A 15,275-nucleotide genomic window follows, 5' to 3' on the forward strand; every position below is an offset into this window, starting at 1 on the left:
TATCAGGTACCTTTCCTTCCCCTTTGGTTTGCCGCATCTGCAACCATAGACGTTCTTTTCGGTATACTCAGCCATCCCCCGCATCGTCTTTGGTTCTTCTCGTTACGCCTTTTCCGTTTATCTTTTATCGTTTCTTCTATCAAGCACCAACCTTGACGTCTAGTCCCCAGATGCAAGCCAGACACACCCCGTCTTGAAGTTTGAACACGTCCAACCTTGTCAGCTATTCCACGCCCCTGCGGTTTGCCAAGCTTCCCGCCCACTTTGTCACTCAAAGTCCAACATATCATTGCTCAAGGTATACGTTACGTACCTGGCCCAAAGTGCCTATCTCTACAAGGAATACACCGCAGCTTTATTTGATACCAGGTAATGGAAGATACCTCACCTTCAACATCCCCCAATCCCTCTCCATGCAAGTCCTTCTCCCACCCTCTATTGAACTGTTGCATTCCTTCGTTCCGTCACTAACAATTGCGGTCCTGCTCTAGCTCATTACGGACACGGTACGAACACCTTACTGGCTCCATCTCCCCAGACAAAGTCCAAGACAGGCAATCGCTCAACGGATGCGCTTCGGTCCTCACTTCTTCGGCCCATCCACTCCTGGTCCCGTTCGGTCGGAGCTATTTTCCTACCACCGTCCCGCGCCCGCGTTGCATCCCTCCTCCCACCCCCAGTCCTCGGACGGTCAACTGCCAACTGGTAGTTTGGTCAGAGGTACCTCGCCCTCTCAGGTCAGTCTCTCTCTCTCTCTCGCTCGCTCGCTGTCTCTCGTCCGTTGCGGAGATACATCCAGATCTCCCATTACCCATCCCCTCCATCATCCATTCATCCTCCTCCAGGCTTGGTCGTCTTTCCGGTACATACATCCACGCTCCCCTCCCTTGGCACGCATTCCACCCGCCACAAAAGTATAACTTAACGCTGTCTCCTAGCACACACCACTCTTACCCTTCTTTCTTCTTTTTCCCCTTCTCTTCTTCATCACCAACCCCAAGCTATAAGCTTGCCCGTTCTCTTTTAACAAACTACTTTCCCAGATCAATATCTGCAGGGCTTTACCAAAAGCACCAACACATACCTCTCAACCCCCCCCCCCCCCCCCCCCCCCCCCCCAAGCGAGCGTTTTAAGCCGTAACCTACCGATATCCGATGGGAGAACCCGAAGCCGTCAGGCATGGTGAACACAACACAGCTGCCGCGGAAGTCAACCCCGAGCAGGACGAGCCGCCGTCTATACCGCGGCCCCCGCCCATTCCCAACCCGGTCCCTCAGCGGCCTGCCCATTCGGTTCCTGTCACGGACATAGGCCTCCTCTGGCAGACCGATCTTGAAAATGGCCTCTCAAAGGCCGATGCTGCCGCCCGTCTTGAACGGGACGGGCATAATCGTATCGAGGGCGCAAAGGGCTTATCCATTTGGGAGATTCTCTTGAGACAAATCTCCAACAGTCTGACTTTGGTTCTTGTCATCGTCATGATTCTGTCCTTTGCTATCCAAGATTACATTGAAGGAGGTGTCATCACCGCCGTTATCCTTCTTAACATCGTCGTGGGGTAAGTCACCATATCTTCCGTCAGTTTGTTTCTTGATGCCTTCTCCCAATACGCCGCCAGAACCGTGTTTTGCCTCGCACTGTTATGCTTCCTTCAGCTTCCTCGTGCCTTGTCCACCGATTCCAGCATCCTCTTGAGTTGCCGCAATGCAAGATTGGCTGCTCGCCTGATCACCGCGCCGCGGCTGGGTTGGGTGAGCGCTGACCGCTTCCATGGCACCTTGCCCACGAGTGTCTTGGCGAAGTGGCTCATCCCTACCCCTGCCACCAAAGCAACTCGTCCCACACACCGAAATCACACACCCCCTCGCTATCTCAGCACTTAACTCGCCTAGCATCCATAGCTAACATCTCCCCAGCTTTGTCCAGGACTACAATGCCGAACAGACTATCCAGAGTCTGTACGCGCTGTCCGCCCCGACGTGCAAGGTCGTCCGCGACGGAATCGCGGAGACCATCAAAGCCGAGACCTTGGTCAAAGGCGATCTTGTTATGATCGCTGTCGGCGATGTTGTCCCAGCCGACCTTCGTCTCCTCGAGGGAATTAACCTCTCCATCGATGAGGCCCTCCTAACCGGCGAGTCGCTGCCTATCAGCAAGCACCCCGAGGCACTCTTCGAGGAGGCTGATATCCCCCTTGGCGACCGTATCAACATGGTTTACTCGGCTACCACCGTCACTCGAGGACGCGCTCGCGGCATCGTCACTACCACTGGTATGGAAACCGAGGTGGGCAAGATCGCCATGATGCTTCGCACTACTCGTAAGAGAGACGAGAATGCTTCACTTCCTGCCCGTGCTCTCGCCCGTTTCAAGGCTGCTATGAAGAGCATCCTTGGTCTCGAGGGCACTCCTCTTCAGGTCAAGCTTAGCAAGTTCGCCCTCTTGCTATTCGGTCTGGCCATCTTGCTCGCCATCATCGTCTTCGCGGTCAGCAAGTTCGACATTGATGACCAGGTTCTCATCTATGGTATCTGCGTCGGTGTTGCCGTCATTCCCGAGTCCCTCATTGCCGTCCTCACTATCACTATGGCTGTTGGTACCAAAGCAATGGCGTCTGGAAATGTCATTGTTCGTAAGCTCTCCTCTCTCGAAGCCGTTGGTGGTGTCACCAACATCTGCTCCGACAAGACGGGTACGCTCACGCAGGGGCGAATGATTACCAGAAAGATTTGGCTGGCCGAAGATACGACCGCCATTATCGAGGGCACTACAGACCCCTACGACCCTACTAGCGGCAAGGTGCGCTGGCCCGGATCGACCGCATCGAGCTCGGGCTCTAGTGGAGCGTCGACTCCTACGGTTGAGAAGTCTGACGACACTATCATCTCTTCTTCCTTTGGTTCCTTCCTCAAGGCTATTGCTCTATGCAACAACTCCGCCGTCACCGATGGCAAGGCCTCTACCGATACCGAGTCTATGACCACCGCCACTGAGGTACCAGTGTCGTGGACCGCCATCGGCGAGCCCACCGAGATTGCTCTTCAGGTCTTTGCTATGCGATACGGAAAGGGAAAAACCGACCTCGTCTCGTCTGAAAAGACCAAGATGTTGTACGAGTTCCCCTTTGACTCCACTTGCAAGCTCATGAGTGTCGTTTACGAATTCCCCGGTGCTCCCCGCCAGGTGTTCACCAAGGGCGCCGTCGAAGTAATGGTCGAGAAATTGGCCGAGACCGACGACGTCAAGCAGAGGATCGCGGCCAAGGCTGATGAGCTAGCTTCGGAGGGCCTCAGAGTCCTTTGCGTTGCTCAACGACTCCTGGAAGACACTGAAAACGCTAGCGAGAGAAATGACACGGAGTGCAAGCTCCGCTTCCTGGGTCTCGCTGGCTTGTACGACCCCCCTCGTATTGAGACTCTCGGAGCCGTCAAGAAATGCAACACGGCTGGTATCTCAGTCCACATGGTTACCGGAGATCACATTAAGACTGCTACTGCTATTGCCCATGAGGTCGGTATTTTGCGTGGCGGCGAGCCGTCCACCGCAGTCATGGCCGCTGGACAATTCGACGCCATGACCGACGCCGAAGTTGACGCACTTGATGCCCTCCCTCTCGTGGTCGCTCGATGCAGCCCTATGACAAAGGTCAGAATGCTTGAGGCCATGCACCGTCGCAAGGCCTACTGCATCATGACTGGTGATGGTGTCAACGATTCGCCTGCTCTCAAGAAAGCCGATGTTGGTATTGCCATGGGCAAGAGAGGCAGTGACGTTTCCAAGGAGGCAGCGGACATGGTTCTCACCGATGACAACTTTGCTTCCATCGTTACCGCCATTAAGGAAGGTCGTCGCTTGTTTGACAACATTCAGAAGGTTTGCTTTCCACCCACACGTTCAATCGAGACACTGTTCTGACCGCGCTTGTAGTTCTTGCTTCATCTCCTGATTTCCAACATCTCCCAGGTCATCCTTCTCCTGATTGGTCTCTCTTTCAAGGATACAGATGGCATCTCTATCTTCCCTCTGTCTCCTCTGGAGATTCTCTGGGTCAACCTTATCACTTCCTCATTCCTGGCTATCGGTCTTGGTCTGGAGGAGGCGCAACCTGATATCCTCTTGCGTGCACCTCATAGTCTCCGCGTCGGTGTCTTCACCTGGGACTTGATCCGCGACAAGATGATTTACGGTTTCTTTATGGGCTCGCTCTGCTTGGCCGCGTTTACATCCGTTGCGTACGGACCAGGCGCGGGCGATCTCGGCCAGCACTGCAACGACGGCTGGAACGAATCCTGTGACGTTGTCTTCAGGGCCCGATCCACCGTTTACGCCACCTTGAGCTTCCTGCTCTTGGTCACTGCCTGGGAGGTCAAGCACTTCCAGCGCAGCTTGTTCAATATGAACCCCGAGTTGTGGACCGGCCCTACCGCCGTGTTCAAGACCATCTTCAAGAACCGTTTCTTGTTCTGGGCCGTCGCCGGCGGCTTCATCATGACCTTCCCCGTCATCTACCTCCCAGTCGTTAACCGCGCTGTATTCAAGCACGGCATGATCACCTGGGAGTGGGGTGTCGTTATTGCCTGCCTGGTCGTATACATTGCTCTCATTGAAACCTGGAAGGCCGTGAAGCGCCACATGGGTCTCGGCATGATTGCACGCAGTCCCGAGGGACAGGTTTAGTCCGCGCCTCAGAATGAAGAAGGTCTGTTGCGAGGCAGACGCCTCTGCGCAGGCTTCAGTAAAATTGACAGAAGGTTTCTTGGTAATCGGCACCGCGGTGCGTAGTATTGGCGGGATTGACATCAGATCCAACATCGGTAACAGAAATCAGGCAGAATGGGAGCAGAATGGGGCTATTCAACATGAGTCTAGCAGGCTTTCGGCCTTTGATGATACGTTTGCTTGCGTTACACTCTTTTAGTATGTCTTTCTATCAGGCCTTGGCTGTTGAGGATCTACTCCGGCCCAAACATGGCACGCAATAAAACGAACTCGATGTTTCGAGCTCAACCCACACTATATACTTTCCCTACTTCTACAAGTTGTCTCCTGTGATGTCCATGGACTCTTGAGTCCGTCTACTTTTCGACAGCACCATATTCCCTCCTCTCCCTCTCAACCTCATTCTTATACTCAACCCAATCATTACTCCTCGGAAATGGCATATCCGGCATCTCAACCCCCAAAAACGCACAAAGAGACTCCCACCCGTCTCCAGGTCTGAACTCGAGAAACTTCCGCCCATCTGTCTTCAAAGCCCTCACTTCCTCGTGGTGTTTCTCAAAGTACGTCTCCCCATTCTTTTCAAAGTCGTTGTCCCAGCAGACAGAGTGATACGCGTCCACTAACCCCTCCATCGGCGACTTTCGGTGCTTGTCCCGGTTGGAGTGTGCGTGGATCAAGGTATCGCGCATCGAGGAAGCCCAGGGTTCGAAGGGGCGGGTTGTGTGGATTATGGGGGTTGAAGGGTATGCTTCTGCGAGGGGGATTGGGAAGAGAGAGGGGGGAAAGTCGGAGACGGCGGAGTAGGAGGAGAGGAGGGCGTGCCATTGGGGAGTGGACCAGGGATTGCGAGGGTTGGAGGTGGGGAGGTTGTCGTTTATGGCGGATATCCAGAGGTCTTGGTGGGTGTTTTTGGCGACTTCGCGCATGTGATAGACGGGGGAGATGGCGAGGATCGCGAGGGCGTCTGCTAGGGCTGGGGGGTGTTAGGGTGGTTTGGTGAAGGGGGATCATGGAATGGAGGGGGAGGGGGGAGGGGGGAGGGGGAAGGTACATTATGTGCCTGTTCTGGGGAGACCCAGGACGAGGACTTTCATCTCAGACATTGCTGGCAAGTTGTCAATTGTGGTAGATCTTGCTCAGGGCGGATGGGTTCTTGATGATGGTGCGATGGGCGGGCGCTCATTTGGTGAGTGAGCTGACCACAGCGATTTAAAGCATTCGAATGGTCAAAGGCAGGAAGGACTGAGGTGCAGACTTTGAAGTTGCGATACCCCATGTTCCCTACCTCGACACAGAGGATCGACTGTGTCCGAGATGTTCCGCGATACACGGCCACGGGGCTGGCTCGGATAGGAAGCTGATTCGGAGCGGGTCGGATCGGAGATGCCGTGAGGATTCGGGGCCCGGTCGCGATTCCACTTTTTGCGGGATTGCGGTGTTGCTTCACGGAGCGTGGAAATAGGATCAACCACATGCCGACCGTCGCCTAAGCTAAATTGGACAGAGTGTGACGCCTATTTAAAGGATTTCGTAGCCATAATTTATGAGATTACTGGGCAGGCAAACATGCAAGCAACAAGCTGCCGGGATTGGCGCCGCTTACTATCGTTCTAATCCAACATAAGGTGGGAAGAACCGAGACCATAAGACTTGGGCTTCCACTATAAGCAACGACTAGTCATTAAAGACTTCGTACTACAGGGCTCCGTTTTACTCATCATCACCACTTCCAAAGTATTCACCCTCTAATACACAAGCGACGATGAGTAAACCGGACATGTCACTGGTAGAGAAGAGTCCCTGCTTCCGACAGGTATCGATCACACTGTGGAGCCTAGTATAATCCTAGAAAATTCCGCTTCGATATCTCGCGTTACAGAAAATGCCTAGTTTGGCTTGCGGGACATTATCCCAGTCAAGTACTCGTTGCTTTGGAAGAGGCGCATACTGCCCCTTGTTCCTCGGTTTTATATTACTTGGTATACTGTATTTGGTCATTTGTGGGCAGGAGGTACCGATAAATGTGCAAAAGCGACCGATCCACTTTGACGCAAAAGTTTGGTTGATTTTTTCAATCAGCGATATGGAATGAAACCAAGGTCTTGATCAAAACACGTAATGAATATTTGCCTGACATGGCAGCTTGAGGGTACAAATAGAAGTCAGTTTTAGTTTCGCTACGGACCAGGCTATTACACTTGAATGTGTATAGTGCAAGGAAAACAATACAAAGTTCGCATATAGAACTTGATGAACGTTTCCACTAAGAGTGATCGAGACTTGAACAAGAAAACCACTGCACCCTACTTCACATAGGCTTGTCATGAACATGTCAAAAATAAAAGACCGCGCGAAGTCGCATTAGGGAGACCAACAATCAAAGTTCCATCCAAGTAAAACTTTCCGAACACGAATCTCAGACCAAGGGTTCGCCCCTTCATCAGCTAACTTTACGCCTTCGTCATCCGCCCACCGTGATTTGCCTTTCGGCCCTGCAGGCTGCGTTCGTCTCTCCTTTTCTCACCATCGCAAACTCTACCACCAAAGTTCGCCTCCTGCCGGACACTTGACAGAGTGTAAGCTTGGGTATGTCCTTCCCAAGGGTCCGTCTGGAAGGGCAAGAAGTCTTTCTCAACTGGAGTATGATAGTTTGGAGTTTGTCGATTGACGAGTTGAGTTCTTCGTGAGATCCTTCGACCATGAGCTAGCTGCTAGACTAGATATCTTTAGCTTTCCAAAGAAGGACTGATAATGTCATAAAGCCCCATCGCCATGGAACGCTTCCCGTATCGTAAGTAAGGTCACCGAAAGAGGAACGGGACGTAAGTATCTTGGCGGTTTGGCTTATTTATCTATTCTTTTCTGTGTTGCATCCGACAGGAGCCACACTCATCATCCATTCCTTCAAGCAATGTACCGAGGCAAGGTTCGCCGCTTGTAAATGTGTGATGAACCAGTTCCTCTCCAATCAGAACGCATCCGGGAATAAGCTTATTCGATGAGGAGCGAATCGCATTCGGAATGTGTGTCTTGAGGTCAAAGCAAATGCCCTGTCACCTACCTATTCCACCAATCTTCTTCATAGCGTGAGCCACGAATCACAAACTCATTCCACGCAAACAATCTGCCGTATACCCTAGAAACCCGCTCGCCCCTCGAGCGAAGTGATTTGGACCCAGAGGACGTCAGGGATTTGTTGATTTCGGGGCCTATTGTGTGTGAGTCTGATCTGGCGAACGACAAGACATGCTCTAGACATCCATTCTGGGAAATATTCGGCTTGAAAAAAGATCAAGAGAAGTAAGCCATCAGCAGAACCTTCTTAACCAGGTATGGAGATTGTGGGATGATGCAGCTCAGAGACTCCCGTGCAGAGTCAAACTTCTTGGGCATTGGGGTCCGGATTACCAAGGGTCCGGACCTTTGAGACCATAAGCTACACCGGATTTCTAGCCCAGCGGCCCTTCAGACCGAGAAGGTTCTGAGGGAATCAGATGTGACGAATCCGCGGTCCAAGCCAAGTAGACTCCTGCCTCGGTGGTTCGCCATTCTTGGGCTCGTGAACCAGCCAAGTTGGGGGTACAGCGCGCCGCCGTATTCTGTTTGAGAACATCGGACATTGAACGAGGACTGGACATCGAGTGAGAGGTGCCAGCTGTCTCGCACGCATCCCCTCCCGCTCCGAAGACCACCCGGTGGCCCTCGATCATTTGGCCCCCTGGCATCCACAAATCCTGTTGCCATCCGACGAACTGACCCGGGGGAAGGACCATTTGATGCCACCACCACGATAATGACAGATTCAGTCATTCATGTCGATGTCGGGATAACCCAACTCATCCTCAGCCACCCCCGTCCCAGAAACAAATTGGTGACAGGGTTGCAGCTTCATAGTCTTAGCCAGACGCATAGCCGCGTCTGGCACGGACCTATGCAGAGGAAACCTGCGGCGAAATGACATATGGCAGACATTTGTCAACTGTGTCACTGTCTCAGATGGGCACAGAATGCTGAGTCGAATCCGAATGCGCGGCTTTTGATTGCTTGGCACTCGCCGAGATCGTTGCCACAGTCATTAGGCCATTGGTGTGCTAAGACGTCGTGGAGTCTCTCATTGAGACGTGAACGCACGATGACACTCATCGCCGCACTAGCGGCTGCCAAACAGGCGACAGACCAGTCTCTGTAAGATGTCTGTCTGGCGCTACTTCGCCTAGCTAGGCATTTTACACGCATACTGCTAACATATCATATGCAGACGGAACACCCCGAGGTGCAGCTGTGTGCTAGCGTTCCCACACTACTTTCTTGAAGTTCTGCAGGAGTGAAGTCTACTCAGTCTGCGCCACAACTCAGTCTACTGAATATGTGAACCATACAGTAAGCTTATAGCGTTAGTCTGGAGAAAATATGCGGGCTAAGGGGCGCGGCAAGTCAGTAAGTTCGCCAAGACCAGAAGCCAGATATCGAAGCCTCAGCTCGCAATGCTACCTCGGAGCCATCATATTTGTCGAATGAAGACCATTTGGCATAAGCTCTTGACAAATTCAGTGGAACAGAACTGATAATTTGTGCCATCTGAAATGCTCCGGCAGGTATCGCAGCTTGCGGCGATCACAACATGGTCTAGGCGTCGTGAACGCACATACCATTGGAAATGAATAGCACTGCTGCCGAAGGATGAAAATAGAAGGGATCACCCTTTCGGGTTCAGGGTTGTCATGCAGACTGAATGTGAAAATCTGTCACTATTGCCCGGGTTGAGGAACTGACGCTTTTAGCTAGGTCCGTGAATCCACATTTCGTTTCGTCTGACCGCAAGAGCCGTGATCTTTGTTCGACGGTCGAACCACGCTGCATGGCGTGCCGTCTGCGCGCGTTTCAAGGGTTTTCTCCTCGGCCGCGACTACGCCCAGCCAGACGAGACTTCCGCAGCGTCAATTGCAACAGCTTGGGCAAGTACCGACATTTTCTGACGATGGCAACTGTGAGAGGAGTTGGTTTTGCGCACCGCGTGTCTGGGTACTGAGAATGCAGACTGATGAGTCGTACGGTGTTCCATGCCTCTTGGTCTGAGGCTGCAATGGCTCGGATGAAGTCTCGGTGATAGGAAGAAAAAGGGCAAGTTGACTTGCTGTCGATATCTCGAAGTTGGTATATTAAGACGGTGGATTTCCTGGTCTAGGTCAAGTTTCCTTACATCTCATCAGCATCAACTCTTCCCAGCTTCTAACAATCTTCCAACACCACCCCGATCAATCTTTACCCTTCGCTTTAAAAGAAATCAAGTCTTCACTTACCGAACAATCACAATGCATTTCACCAACGTCTTCGTCCAGGCCCTGCTTGCCGGTTCCGCCATTGCAGCTCCCGCTTCTCTCGTCAGCAAGCGCCAACTTCAGACCATCCAGGGTGCCTTGACCAGCGTCCAGGACTCTCTTACCGGGCTCGACACCGCCGTCAAGGTAAATAGAAAAGACATGATCATTCTTCAGTGGACGAAGCTAACCTGCTCCTGTACAGGCTCTCAACGCCGCGGATCCCAACACCGCCGCCAACCTGCTTGATGCTTCCAACAAGGTCCAGACCTCGCTGAAGCAAGGCACCACGCAAATCCAGGGTGCTCAGGAACTCTCCCTCACCGATGCCCTCACCCTTCAACAGTCAGCTGGTGGCTTGACCACCGCTGTCCAGACCTCTGTCGATGACTTGGTCGCCAAGAAGCCTGAGCTTGACAAGCTTGGCGCCACCTCCATCGCTGTTGACCAGCTCAAGCAGCAGAAGGCGACTGCTGGCGACTTCAGCACCGCCATCGTTTCCAAGGTCCCCGCCATCGGTCAGGGCATCGCTCAGCAGTCCGTCGATCAGGTAACTCAGTCCCTGGATGGCGGTATCCAGAAGCTCGGTGGTGATGCCGCTGGTGGTGCCGCGCCTGCTGCTCCCGCCGCGCCTGCCGCTCCCGCCGCCCCTGCTGGCGCACAGGAGCAGTTCCACGCTGAGGTCATGGCCTGAACAGCGCGGTTCTAAAAGTAGGAAGATGGGGTAGGATCCAATCATGGGGATCTGATGATTATATGAAGATTATTAGCGAGTTTCCTCTTATGTAGTGTGTTGATAGCTGGAGACAGAATGGTTAGCTGAGCTGCCGGAGCAGCTGCGCTGCAGAGTCTGTTCTGTTCAATTGAACTTGAATTATCACACCCAATGTGCCTCTTGACAAGCGATGTTGACTTCGAAACTGGAATCGGTAGGATCCACCAATAGTTGGTGAGTGTAAAGTCCTTAGAGCTGGAGATTTTGGCCGCAGCCGTTGTCATTCAGATTCGTCCGAGTCTCGCAACATCAGGCTGTGCTGAGGCGAGCCCTTTGAATTGCCTATCGAACCTGTCCGGTTTCGTGACTCCGCGATGCGGGCCATATCAAAGACAATTTCCACCATCAACGCGACTGTCATTGATGGGTTGTGGACAGGTTTGACTGGTACCACGGTTCTCATCGTTACCATGACATCGTCAATCCAGCTTGCTTGACTAGGTGGAAAACTTTCGTTGAGCTGCGCGACGGCATCAAGGCCGTCCCGGACGTTCCAATTCGGCAACGCGCGGCATGCTCGGGGCCAGTCTTGCAAGGCGCCTTGGTTGTCCAATGCCGCTTCGAGATAGATACCAATGTATCTGCCGTTTTCACGTCCGGAACCCCTTTTCTTGAAGACGAGGAGGCCGCGGCCCCTTTCATCGAAGATATTCTGGCGAGACATGGCCATCATACTTGTTTGTTCATTCAGAGCCTCGGGGGGGTCTGCTGCATAAAGACGATAGCCAGAAAGGCCACGCGGGAATACGACGAAGCAAAAGACCCTAGGCCCTTTCTCTCCCATTCGCTCGAGAGGTCCAAATACCCGTCTCGAGAGGTATTCTCGGTCCTCCTTGCATAGCATAGAGATCATGATATTCGTTGAATCTTCGGGGGCGAAATTGGAGGACCAGTGATCAGGATAAGCGGTGTTTTTTTCATACCAGGGAAGAAGGGATCTTGTCGAAGCCGAACTCAGCGGTATCCATGGAGCAGGCAAGGATACTCGAGTGTACTGGTGCCGGTAGTCGCTGACGTGGGATGATAATTGTAGGCACACGGAGCTACTCATATGCTCCCCAGTCGTGTTACAGTTCAAAACACCCAGCACAAATGATGGGCATAAAGTCTGGACCAGTGGCAAAGATATTGAAAGACCGGCATTGGTCATAGTGAAAAACGGCGGGATCGTTGCCATTGGAGCTGCCAGACGGGACCAGCGGCCGATATTCGTTGAATCAGCGAAGAGCACAGGCGAAGTCGCCAAGGGTGCCGTCATAGAAAGGGTCGGGATGTCGCAGACGAAGACGCTCTGGTCATCGGAGATCTTGATTATCTCTTCCTGCAGCCTTAGAAATGCTTTATCGCCCTCTCCATATAGAAGTGGCATATTGACACCGAAGAGACCGAGGAGACAATATGCTTGGTCTTCGGGGCGAGTTGTGACACGGCCAGCGGCCCAAGACATGATTTTCGCAATGCTGAAGTCGGAAGGGAGTGCGTTACCTAGAAGACAACTCTTATCAATTCCGGTTGCTTGGTGAATCGTGTCAAGCAATGTTATTATGGTTCCAATGAAACTCCAATCCTGGTCGTAGAAGTTGATGTCTAGGGGAGCAACAAGCTCCTGTAAAGTCCAGCCACGAGCAAACCATCTGCTGTTGAGGAACTGAGTAACCCGATCGCGATAGTCCGGAGCGCTGCTTGAAGCTAACACGTCGGCCATGTAAACGTAGCATACTGCCGCTTTTCGGTACCAGGCAAACATGGAATTGATAGCTTCGGATAACTCGGCGGAGCTGCGCTTGTCAATGCAGTTGGTGTCTGCCCAGGCGTGGGAGTATCCGTCCTGCAAGGCCAAACGGCAGAACGATTCGATTTTGAGAAAGCACTTCTTCTTTGCCCTGATATCATGGTGATCCCATTCTTGGAACGACACTTCTCCATCTTCCCAGGTGTGGGAAAGAATGGCGTATGGTGGGATGCGATCACGGTCAATGAACTCTTCGAGCTGCAACGTCGCTGTATTGATCAGACGCATGGCGGACTGTTTAGGGGCGCTGAGAAGAGCAGCTCAGCTCCCAATGTCTGAGCCTCGGTCTGATAATCTCGAATGTCACGATGAGGCTTCATGGCGAAGAAGCTTTGTGTGGTTGGAATGAGGGGTATCCCATGTAACCAGGCAGTTGGGAGACCCTGGTCACTTCCATGGCACCAACAGTGAGATGACTAAGCGGCAAGAGCGTGTTAATCTCACCTCGGTAGGAAAGTCCTCATGAGCCTCATACGATCTTGCACTCTAAGGAAGCATCAACCAATTCCCCTTTCCGCGTGTTGACAAACACCTCCGCCGTCGATCAAGCAAGTGCCCAAGATCGATCTTCAAGAGCCGGTGCAACCGTTTTGATCGCGCCTGAAGAAGCTCTTACTTGCCTTTGTTGGACGAGGATAGAAGTTTCTCAGGATTGCCACAGGATTCATCCTGACATCATTCCTTTCGCCGGCGGAGCCTCTGCTCCTGACTTCCCAATGTCACCACCCGATATCTCTCATCCAGCAACTGATGCCTCGGACCTTCCATTTGCCTTCCTTAGTCGTGGGTCCTCATCAATCGGCCTGGTGCAATCAGTCACCAGTGCGGCTTTCCGTTGGAAGTCCCGGAAAGTCATGATCGTCTGCCCCCGAAGGCTTAGCGACGTGATGCCTTGCTATCCAATTTGATTTATTGCTCAGCTAACCTCATCTGATGGAGGATAGATGTGGGAGACAACTCTGATGGTCCTGTTTTCGTTGCACGATCTTTCACTAAACGAGACACGTCTCTTTGCTCCTTTCGTAGAAGTCTACGATCATTCTGGTTTCTGACAACCATGGATGAGAAAGCAGCCTCTGGGGCCGACGGTCCCCCTGATCCGACACATCCGCGCACCAGTGCCATCGACACTGAATATCACTACCCTCACCGAAGCGACCCTGCAGCGTTTGGTCGCCATAGCTTACAAATTATCCAACAGCAAAAGCCTACTTCGAGGCCGCCTCCCGACGGTCAACGACAATACGGGGTCACTCCCAATACAAGAGATGAAGACATCCCGCATGAGAAGAGATCGCGTATGACGAATCTGCCAGACATCGACACATCCCGCCGCCGCCCAGCATCAGCACCACACCCCCAACCGCCCTCCCCACGCTCCCCAAAGAACTGCATCACCCGACCAAGTCATGACTTCAACTGCCACTACGATGGCCCCTTCAGCCGTCCAAGTCCCGCCATGACCCGGCGAAGCACTCACTCACCCACCCGGCCATTTCCGGAGCCAGCTACTTCACCCCACCCCGACACGGCCCCCGGCCCCTCTGAAACCCCTCACCGGACCCTCCCGGCCTTCCACCCATCTCCTCCACCTCTAAACTACACCCTCCGCACCCGCAAAGTAGCAATCACCCTCTTCTGGACCCTCATCCTCATCGACTCCATCGCCATGCCGATAGCACTCTACTTCAGCCTCTGGTACGGCGTCGGCCCAGGCACAAACACCCCCACCGAAAAACGGGAGAAACTCTCCCCCAACGCCGTCTTCTCCATCGTCACCGCCGCAGTCGGTGGCGCCAGCATCGTCGAGTACTTTGTGCGCTTCTGGCGGCTTTGGTGTAAGGGTAGCACGTGTCGTGTAATTGGGGCGCATAGGTGGTATCTAGACTGGTTTCACTGGAACTTTTCGTTAGCGTGGATCATCATCATGATTGAGCTCATCGTGTAAGTTATGCCCCTCCCGCCTATATGTAATGAAGTTTCACACCGACGTATTGATACCATAAAGAGGCACAATCCCAAAGAACCCCCCATCTGCCTCCTCTCCCTCCCAGCCCCAACAATGCTCCTCACCTTCGGCACCCAACTCCTCCTCATCGACGTCCTCCGCGCCCTCCACATCCCCTCCCCCATCCGCATCTCCTCCATCCCCCGACACGCACAGCTCCGACCGGGGATCTACTCCCTCATAGAAGACATCTGCGCCGTCGACGGGTCCGGCGGGACCGAATTCCGCGTGGCGCTCGATAAGCGGTATGAAGCGAGCCATGTCTTTCGCGCAATGCTGAGGAGGGTGGGTTTGTTCTGGGCTGTTGGTGCCGAGGGGTGTGCTGTGGTTTGTATGGTATTGGTGTTTACTTTGAGGGACGGGGAGGTTGGGTATGTGGTTGGTTGGAGTTTGCCGTTTGCGTGGGCTGGGGTTTGGACGGGCGCGACGTTTTGGTATGTTAAGAGGGAGTTGAAGAGGGAGGTAAAGGTGTGGACGGACGAGATTGCGAGGAAGGGGGTCGCGGGGTTCATGTCCATGGCGTCGGTCTGATGGACTTATTCGTTATATCCCGGGTTCGCATAGACAAGCTACGGAAACAAACCGTGGCCCTGAGGCGTACGAAACATTGATGCTTGGAGATTTATCTTGATTTTTACTTTCGTCCATGTCTATGCTTC

At 53.1% G+C, this 15,275-nt stretch overlaps 5 protein-coding genes across 5 annotated transcripts; 3 read left to right on the plus strand and 2 right to left on the minus strand.

Moving 5' to 3' along the window:
* Positions 1 to 1,108: 1,108 nt before the first annotated feature.
* BDP55DRAFT_619144 (potassium/sodium efflux P-type ATPase) lies at positions 1,109 to 4,678 on the plus strand (the record flags this gene model as incomplete). Its single annotated transcript, XM_060571313.1, has 3 exons — positions 1,109 to 1,559; positions 1,918 to 3,874; positions 3,929 to 4,678. The coding sequence occupies exons 1-3, from the start codon at positions 1,156 to 1,158 to the stop codon at positions 4,676 to 4,678; spliced, it is 3,111 nt and encodes a 1,036-aa protein (XP_060424762.1). The 5' UTR covers positions 1,109 to 1,155.
* A 398-nt stretch (positions 4,679 to 5,076) lies between these two features.
* Positions 5,077 to 5,826, minus strand: BDP55DRAFT_732856 (uncharacterized protein; the record flags this gene model as incomplete). The annotated part of the gene is made up of 2 exons (XM_060580000.1): positions 5,077 to 5,696; positions 5,799 to 5,826. The coding sequence occupies 2 exons, from the start codon at positions 5,824 to 5,826 to the stop codon at positions 5,077 to 5,079; spliced, it is 648 nt and encodes a 215-aa protein (XP_060424763.1).
* A 4,209-nt stretch (positions 5,827 to 10,035) lies between these two features.
* BDP55DRAFT_732857 (hydrophobic surface binding protein A-domain-containing protein) lies at positions 10,036 to 10,735 on the plus strand (the record flags this gene model as incomplete). Its single annotated transcript, XM_060580001.1, has 2 exons — positions 10,036 to 10,188; positions 10,247 to 10,735. 2 exons carry the CDS (start codon positions 10,036 to 10,038, stop codon positions 10,733 to 10,735), a joined length of 642 nt encoding a protein of 213 aa, XP_060424764.1.
* Positions 10,736 to 12,083: 1,348 nt separating this feature from the next.
* On the minus strand, positions 12,084 to 12,836 carry BDP55DRAFT_534299 (heterokaryon incompatibility protein-domain-containing protein; the record flags this gene model as incomplete). The annotated part of the gene is made up of 1 exon (XM_060567871.1): positions 12,084 to 12,836. A coding segment is annotated over one exon (753 nt), but the record flags the coding sequence as incomplete, so codon positions are not given.
* A 724-nt stretch (positions 12,837 to 13,560) lies between these two features.
* On the plus strand, positions 13,561 to 15,147 carry BDP55DRAFT_707307 (uncharacterized protein; the record flags this gene model as incomplete). Its single annotated transcript, XM_060578071.1, has 2 exons — positions 13,561 to 14,552; positions 14,619 to 15,147. Exons 1-2 carry the CDS (start codon positions 13,666 to 13,668, stop codon positions 15,145 to 15,147), a joined length of 1,416 nt encoding a protein of 471 aa, XP_060424766.1. The 5' UTR covers positions 13,561 to 13,665.
* Positions 15,148 to 15,275: the final 128 nt, after the last annotated feature.

The sequence above is a fragment of the Colletotrichum godetiae genome, assembly GCF_030913485.1.
Source record: "Colletotrichum godetiae strain CBS 193.32 chromosome Unknown BDP55scaffold_54, whole genome shotgun sequence".
Classification (NCBI taxonomy): Eukaryota; Fungi; Ascomycota; class Sordariomycetes; order Glomerellales; family Glomerellaceae; genus Colletotrichum; species Colletotrichum godetiae.